This window comes from Anarhichas minor, unplaced genomic scaffold (assembly GCF_050575085.1).
Source record: "Anarhichas minor isolate MPS153535 unplaced genomic scaffold, ASM5057508v1 ptg000026l, whole genome shotgun sequence".
Taxonomy (NCBI): Eukaryota; Metazoa; Chordata; class Actinopteri; order Perciformes; family Anarhichadidae; genus Anarhichas; species Anarhichas minor.
In genome coordinates this window covers 8,384,473-8,393,037 of record NW_027466472.1, presented here as the reverse complement: position 1 = coordinate 8,393,037, position 8,565 = coordinate 8,384,473, and the positions used below count along the sequence as shown (strand labels likewise).

General features: G+C 39.6%; 1 protein-coding gene across 1 annotated transcript in view; it reads left to right on the top strand.

Moving 5' to 3' along the window:
• Nucleotides 1-4,905: 4,905 nt before the first annotated feature.
• The window catches only part of LOC142959159 (leucine-rich repeat and fibronectin type III domain-containing protein 1-like protein), a 46,309-nt gene continuing 42,649 nt past the window's right edge, over nt 4,906-8,565 (top strand). Inside the window, exons 1-5 of the mRNA XM_076100362.1 lie at nt 4,906-5,098; nt 6,656-6,807; nt 7,044-7,297; nt 7,452-7,695; nt 7,805-7,962. Coding sequence (XP_075956477.1) covers nt 4,906-5,098; nt 6,656-6,807; nt 7,044-7,297; nt 7,452-7,695; nt 7,805-7,962 — 1,001 coding nt within the window. The remainder of the gene's footprint in view (nt 5,099-6,655; nt 6,808-7,043; nt 7,298-7,451; nt 7,696-7,804; nt 7,963-8,565) is intronic.

Sequence of the window (8,565 nt, the reverse complement as noted above, 5' to 3'; positions counted from 1 at the left end):
TTCCCATAACTAATAACCATTCTCTTGAACGAAGAATACATTCAAATCCTAGCATTTTCCACACAAACGCAGCAATGTAGTATCCCAGCCTGGTACAATATCTGCCCTAAACACATTGAAAAATACTCTGCCTGGGAGAAGCTGATTGATTCACAAAATGCAAAGCGCAGATCATACCGTCAAACAAAACAAAGAGACTGTCAGTGTGTGTTTGTGCCTTACTTTGCAAAATCATACAAAAACATAAACATTTGTCACTGTTGGAGACATTCCCCAATGTTCTGGCAGCTTGCACAGCCACTTGTAGAAAATGAATATCAATGCAGAGCTCCTCTGTGTTATTACTGCAAAAGTATACTGGATGCTTTTCATCCTTTACCTCCAACTTTCAGACACAAATAAACATTATACTTAATTTTAAAGACCTGACATTTAGCAAAATGATGGTGGCAGTTTGTCATTTGTTGAGCAACATGTGTTAACATTGACTTTAGGGACGGTTGAAATGATTTTTCGGGATGGTGTTTTTTTTGTTTGTTTGTTTTCTTTGAACCTGTAAACTTAAGAGCTTTTTCAAGACTGACACATTATGATTGACAGCTTTCGTAATTGAAATTAAAAAAAAGATGTGTGAATGCAGCTTACTAAATAGATTTTATTTTCCCAGAATTTGCTCTTTTTCATATTATTATGCTGACATGGTCTGTCAGCATGGGTTAAGATAGTTAGTGGCACATCCTGCTTAGCCTCAGTTCTGTTCTTTTCAAATTACTGCTGCCCTTCTCAGCACCATCCAATCCCTAGTATCCTAATTCCCATGTCTACCAACTGGATTAAAAGTGTTGCTGATTAATGGACGGTAACAAAGTTCGTCAGTGTGTTCATCTTGCGTTTTCCCGGATGGTTACATAGTGGATTCTAATGTAGCTTAATATGAGGCCATCAGGACAACATACCGTATAATAATTGCATTATTTTGCCCCAAGACTTATCCAACAAGGGCACAGTTTGGGGTTGTATGTTAGCCAAAGATGGGTTTAACAAAGCTCCGTGAAGGATTTGTGATTGCCCCTGTTTGGGTTGTAATTATAATAAGCCCTAATGTGACCCACATTGTTTTGCCGATACTTTATGCCACCCACACATGCAGCAGAAGGAGGTACAATTCTCATTTTAGGCTCATACCCCATAATGAAATGACTATGCTGTTGAGTTGAGCTATACACATGCAAGCCGGATTAGTGGGCGAACAAACTTAGAGATGTGTGCATTTCAAATCACCATTGGTACCTATTTCTGCAACATAAACACAATATAGATACATTACAATAAAGCCATCACAAAAGTGAGTGAGACAGCGTGAGGGGAGGATGGTGTGAGAAAAAACTGGAACAGCATAGAGAGTCTGAGAAAGGAAGCCTGCAAGATAAATGACCACGGGAAAAGAAGGAACCATGGTTTTTAAATAAAGGTTTAGGACAAGGAGGAAAGGAAGAAGAGGTAAGAGGCAGGTAGGAATAGGATGACAAGAAGAGGAATGTATGATAGAAATGAAGAGGGAACATGAGTTGGGGGGAACGGAAATTCATTAATCACAGAGAATGATGGACAGCTAGAGCATATCATAGAGGGTGAAGGATGGTCAAGCGATATAAATCTGATACGACTGGGAAATTGCAAATTACTTTACATTTTTTATATAACATGGGATGTATTTAGAGGAGTATACAATAGGGATGATGGAGTGAGACGAGTGTAAAGAGGGTGATTAATGTGGTGTATGAAAGAAACGGCGATGTGAAGGTACGGCAGGGGAATAATCAAGAGCAATGGAGAGAAATATATTGAATGACAAAGAAAAAGGTTGAGAGGGAGTAAAATGGAAAGGCAGATAGAAGAACAGACGTCTCTGTGTGTTTGTAAGTTACAACGAATCATTGTTTCCGCTCTATGTTTAACATTGTGAAAGGATGGAGAACATCAAGTATCAAATAACAGCAAATCTATATTTAGTAGGCTTATAAGATTGCATGCACTCTCATTTGTTTGTATACATTTGGCAGATTAGCTTTATTGGTGATGAACAGTGGAGTCTAAGACAAAGGGCAACACTAGGTATTGTTTATCTTGTGATGCTGAAAAATAATGTCATCCCTTGATAAATATGTTCTGAGTGTTTAAGGAGTATCAAGGGAGGAGCAGAATGGAGGAGGAGTATTTTACACAGGCCACCTACTAAATACAAGTCCAGTGCTATTGATTAGCCTGGGAGTCAAACTGAGCAGGCTAATATACTTCTGCCCACTGGTACACACACATATCCCACCATGAGTTATGAGGCATGTATGCTGTGTTAAAAGTGAAAGTGGTTCCATATTTACCCACCTGGTTCAACTGATCGTAATGATGATCCATAATGACTTCTGTGACACATTAACTCATTCACTGTTTTGCAGCAGATGGCCAAAGCATGGTTTTTGAGTCACACCTTAAATTTGTTTGGGCTAAAGTATGAAAGATTGTGCTATGCAACAGTTGTTGACTGCACCGAAAGGTGAACTAAGAAAAAACGAAAGGCTTCAACAATCAAACAGGTAAAATAATTCCAAATGGATGATCACTGTGATTACCTGTTTTCGCTTATTTGTATAAAATCAGAATAAGAAAATGAATTGTGATAGTCTCAGAAAGTTGAACTTTTAAAATTCTAAATTATGATAACCATGCTAGTGGCTGCCCAACAGCTCAGGTCAAAATAAATCCTTTATTGTTGTCACATTTAATTATGCACTCAATAACCACATTTCCGATTCTAAATGACAAGAACAAATACGAATGTGGTCTAAGAAAAGGTTGATATATTAGCTTTTTTAATTGATTCATTGTTGAGGTTGCATTTAATTACATGTAGCTGTGTCACTATTGCAAAACTTTAAGTCAAAAAATTGTCTATTTAAACTTTAATAGGCAAGCAGAAGTTGTAAAACTGAGTTCTGTTGTTGTAGAAAAGTGGGCAACTATATGTTTGTATATGTGTGTATGCGTTGTTGGTATAATGTTGGGATATAGCTGTTTGGCATTGGCAACAACAGTGGCTTCAGAACAACAAACACAACTCCTCTCTTGGACACAAGTTCTTCCAGTGCATACCCGGTGTCTCTTTCTTCATCCACTGTCTCTCTTTTCTGTTCTTGAATGTGCAATAACGACCAAGCCTCTCCCAGCTATTAACAGAATGTTATTCTGCTAGTTATCAGCTATATTGTTACCCAGCATGCAATTTGGTGGCATACAATGTACAACTATTAGTTTTACAAAGTGTTGTAAGTTATTATTTGTTATGTTATAACTTTCTAACCATGAGTGAGAAGGGTACACGGTTAATATGGGTCCCTTCTCAATGCACTTATAGTCGTCCCGACCGTAGTGCTCACGGCACACGGAATTAAAGCCGGCCACGGAATGAATTGGTATGCCGCCCAGCACAGCTACAATTTCACCAATACAGTTGTGAGCAGACACAGTTCTTTTCTATCACATCATATAATCGCAGAGGGGGTCAACATCTCTTGCAATTGTAAATGTGATGCGTCAGGTACAACTTTTCGCAACACCAGTTGGAAAGACTTGTTGCTGGAAACAGACACTGAGTGAGGAAAGGATGTCCCTGAGGGGGTTTAAGTGGTGTAAACTGGAAAGAGAAAAATCTCTCTGACAATTTTTGATAGAACTGTGTTAAAGTGTGTGTGTGTCCCCCGAGTCCTGAGAGTGCCATCATGCCCAGCACTGTTAATTTGAAATACCAAACTAGTCCAAAATACTGAGAAATAACAAATCAGTTTGATGTGGATACGACCACAGAGGGATGTGTGCTCGTAAGAAGCCTTTATTTAGCATACAAGCTGTTGTGGATGAAAGATACAAGTATGACTGTTACAGATATCAACCTCTCCTTTTTTTGACACCCCACACCTATATTACATCTTGCCAAAGTATCAAACATATACCCCAGTGTGCCTCAGGAAAATGCCAGCTCTAGCTCACCATGCTGCCACACAATGATAAAGCCCATTATGAGCTCACAGAATTGGGTAATTTAGTCCAGCTCCTGCAATGATCTACCTCTCACCCCAGCAACTATTTCAATGTGTATCAGTATGAAAAGACAAGATAAAAAAACTACATGTCAAAAAATCTACAGGACCACACAGGTTCTTTTGTTACTCATTATTTATTTATTTGCAGTAAACTTGATGTGGCACATTAGAGAGCTTTTAGAACTCTATGAACAAGTTTACAGTCCAATAAGCAAATTAAGATTTGAGACTGGAGTTGAAGTTGAGAGATGTACGACTGGATTGTTTCACAAGTAGCCAGTTTGCAAGCTAATTTTAAATCAATAGAAAGTTAAATCACCGTCAGGCGATAGCCGGTGGGTTCCGAGATTGCATTTCGGCCAATGCGTTCTTCCTCTTTTGATCTCCACAAAGAATGTTTACTTGCATTCAACCAAAGACAGCTCAAACGTGATCATTCACTACTACTCGGACTACAAACAGATACCAGAACACTTCCAATGCCAACAATCTTGTCCGGTTCCTACAGAGTCTGTATTCTACATGTGAAGAATCTGCTATCTTTAACAAGCTGTGGTTAGCCAATTTATGAAGCTACCAACAATAGCATTCATGTTTGTTTTTGTGGTATAATAGAATAAAGAACATCTTATTTTGTTGAGTCTACAGATGGCTTTACATATTTGTAAATGTTTATACATCTATGTTTTTCTTCTTTGTTTTCTTCTTTGCCAGTTGCCCTTTCTTGAGGAAGGCTATCTTTGTACCCACTCAAAGTCATTGCTCTTTTCTTTCTGTCTTCCAGTTGCCCTGTTCCCTGTGCAGGATAATGGAACGGCTGTGGTTCTCTTTGCTGTTGCTGGCAGCAGCATGCAGGGGCCAGCCGTGTCCGAAACGCTGTATGTGCCAGAGCCTTTCTCCATCGCTCGCTATTCTCTGCTCCAAGACAGGCTTGCTGTTTGTTCCTGCTGCCATTGACCGGCGCACCGTGGAGCTACGGCTCCAAGAAAACTTCATTACAGGTAAGATACCTGCCAGTCTGTCTTGTATTCCATTTAAACATGAATCAAGGCAGGGAATTAAGGCATTTTGCATGGTTCAGTCACTTCTTCCTCATCAACCATCATCTTGAATGCTTACCTCAAGAGAGAACATGCTGCATACTATAATATTGAGCAGTAGCAAGATTGCAAAAGACTGAGCAATGTGTCAAGCTTAAATATACCACTGTGATTCAAATGGAACATTGGATGCAGTAAGGAGAGTGGGTCACAAGTCAGTGATAGCACTGAAAACGAATGTTGGCTGAACTATTATTACTCACGAGTCTGGTTCTTTTTAACTTTCATACTTTGAAACTTTTTTGTTTTGTGGTTCAGTCGAGCAAATCTCATTCATGATTCATCTTCTTACATCAAAGAGCTATCTATGATACTTGAAACATACTTATTGTTAAGAACCGAAGTGTGGCTTTATCCTTTTAATTTAATCTGGATTCCCTTTCGCTCCCACCAAGGCAGCCACCTAATCTTCCCAGACCCAATTTAAAATAAATTATTTTCCATAGTTCGCTAAAACAAAAGACACACAAACTAAACAAAGACAAATTTCACAAGGTCCAGTAAGATGATTTAATGCACCATTAACAATATTACTTTATTTAAGTCACATTGATAATGTCCAAATCAATTTAGTTTAAGTTTAGCACTATCCTGTGCCAAACTCTGATTCTGTATTCCATTTTGGGGGTGACCAGATTCTCTCTGCTGTCAACTGTGGTTCTTAGCGTATGTTGCCAAAAGTTAATTTTAAAAGAATTTAAACAACCTTCGTATCATGGGGTCCAGGCTCTAAGAGGCTAATTGGCATGGGCTTGCTAATCTAAATATTAAACAAAATAGTCTGCACATGGCCAAATATGATCATAGCAGCTAGTTCAGCAGAAAGGTCAACCACTTTATTTGTTATAACTTTTCTCATACATATTTTTGCAATCTTATCTTAGAAAAAGATTTTATAAAAAGTTGAGGAACATTAAGAACCAGAGTCATCTTTCAGCGATCAATCAAACACTGTTGCATATGTATATTTTCTGATGTCCATTCCTTCACTGATACTAGGGCTGGGTATCTGCACTAGATACCTTGAAGGTATCAACTGAAAAGCTAGCAGCTAACGGTACTAACAGCGCAAACAAAGCTAGCAACAGTGCTGACAAAACTTTAACCTGGCGGGGGAACCGGAGGGTGGGTTACATTTCCACAACAATGTGGTTCCGCCACCTTGGGCCGGGGATGACATTGTCAGTAATAACCGTGGTATGAGCGCTGTATAAGCACTGTGCAGAGCGGTGGCAATTAGCAAACCAATGGGACACACAAAGCTTTTATTTACATGATGGTTATCAAATGAAGTACTCTATTGGTATTGGTATCACTTTAAGGCTACTGATAATGATACTGGCATCATCATTTTAAACGATACCAAGCCCTACTTAATACTGTACCAAGGTAATATATCTAGTCACTCAGGACTCAGTTGATGGAACATCTCTTTGTGTTCATTCTGCTCACTCCCAGCTGTCCGAAGAAGGGACTTTGCCAACATGACCAGCCTGCTACATCTAACCCTTTCCAGAAACACCATCAGCCAGATTCTCCCTTCAGCCTTCTGTGACCTGCGGCGACTGAGAGCACTTCATCTAGACTCTAATAGATTAACTGTGATAAAGGTGAGACTGATGGAATGGATTAATGATGGCAAATGGGAATGAATAGTCGGATAGATTATTGCAGTGATAAACCGACTTAGAGGCCTTTAAGTTCGGATGGGTGGTCAATAGATACACATACTTAAACGATAGAGCTACAATGACAGAAAGATAAATATAACAGAACAGTTGATACAATATCCTTTCTGATATTTATGTGCTGCTTCTCTGAGCATTTCTGCTTTTTCACCAACCAGGACGACCATTTCAAAGGCCTGACCAACCTTCGCCACTTGATCCTTGCCAGCAACCAGCTCCACTCCATATCTCCCCATGCCTTTGATGACTTCCTATCCACACTGGAGGATCTCGACCTTAGCTACAACAACCTTGCCCAAGTGCCTTGGGACACGATCGAGCGCCTAACCAACGTCAATACCCTAAATATGGATCATAACCTTATAGAAAATGTTCCCCAAGGGGTATTCACCAACCTACACAAGTTGGCCAGGTATGTTGATTGGTGATCTGATGTTGTTAGAACAGATAATGTAAAGATGCATAGGTTGGTTTACTGATCAACTTAACTGTTGATATACTGATAATGTATCTGTCTTTTTCTCTTAATCCAACCCTCATCTCGTCCTTACCCCGTCCATTAACAGGCTAGACATGACATCTAACAAGCTGAAGAAAATTCCCCCGGACCCATTGTTCCTGAGAATCCCAGTTTATGCCAAGTCCAAAGGCTCCCCCCTCACCTCCCTGGTGTTGAGTTTTGGTGGCAACCCCCTTCACTGTAACTGTGAACTTCTATGGTTGAGAAGACTGACCAGAGAAGACGATCTTGAGACATGCGCCTCTCCTGCTGACCTCAGTGCCAAGTACTTCTGGACAATACCTGAAGAGGTGACATTTTAAGCTTTTCACTTGCAGAAAACTAATAAAAAATGAATCATAACCTCGAAACTATATAATTTAAATATCATACTAGACCTCGTACTTTTTTTCCCTTTAGGAGTTCATTTGTGACCAACCAGTTCTGACCCGTAAGTCACCTCATACAGTGGCTATGGAAGGCCAGCCTGCCAGCCTGAAGTGCAAGGCAAATGGCGACCCAGAGCCTGAAGTCCACTGGATCAGCCCTGAAGGGCGACTTATATCTAATAGCTCCAGGTACAAAGATTATTTCTGTACAGTTCTATATTCTGGTTTGATTTACAATTTACAATTACTTTTCTCTATAAGTGTATTGATTGTATATTTTCTCAAGATTAAAGGACAGGTGTTAATTTAGGGCATGAGACTCAGCTCTATATTCAATGATGTCAGAAACCCAACCCAGTTGGCAGGTGCAAGAAAAGCGGCCCTTTAAATATTCCTCCCAGTACTGCTTCACCTCAGCGCTATGTGCAACCAAGTCAAAAAGTCAGACGGGGTTGTCTCACATAATTTCTGTCTTGGCTGTAGTAGTAGGGCGTAGGCACATGGCTTGTGTGGGCCAGCTCTGAATCAGGATTAGAAGGTAGCTGTTGAGGTCACACCTTGGGTTTCTTGTCATGGCTTTGCCTGTAAAAAATATGTTATAAAAGGATTGATAGTATTTTGAAATATGTGACAGAACTTTTATATTTTTGATTTGATATTTCTGTTTGCATCTTATTAGATATTTTGTTCAGTAAAAGCGATTTCATGGAAATGAGGCATTGTTGGGTTGTTGAAGAATACCATTTGGTGTAGGCTTACACTTATGGGGATGAAGCCCACAAGTTGTCAGCA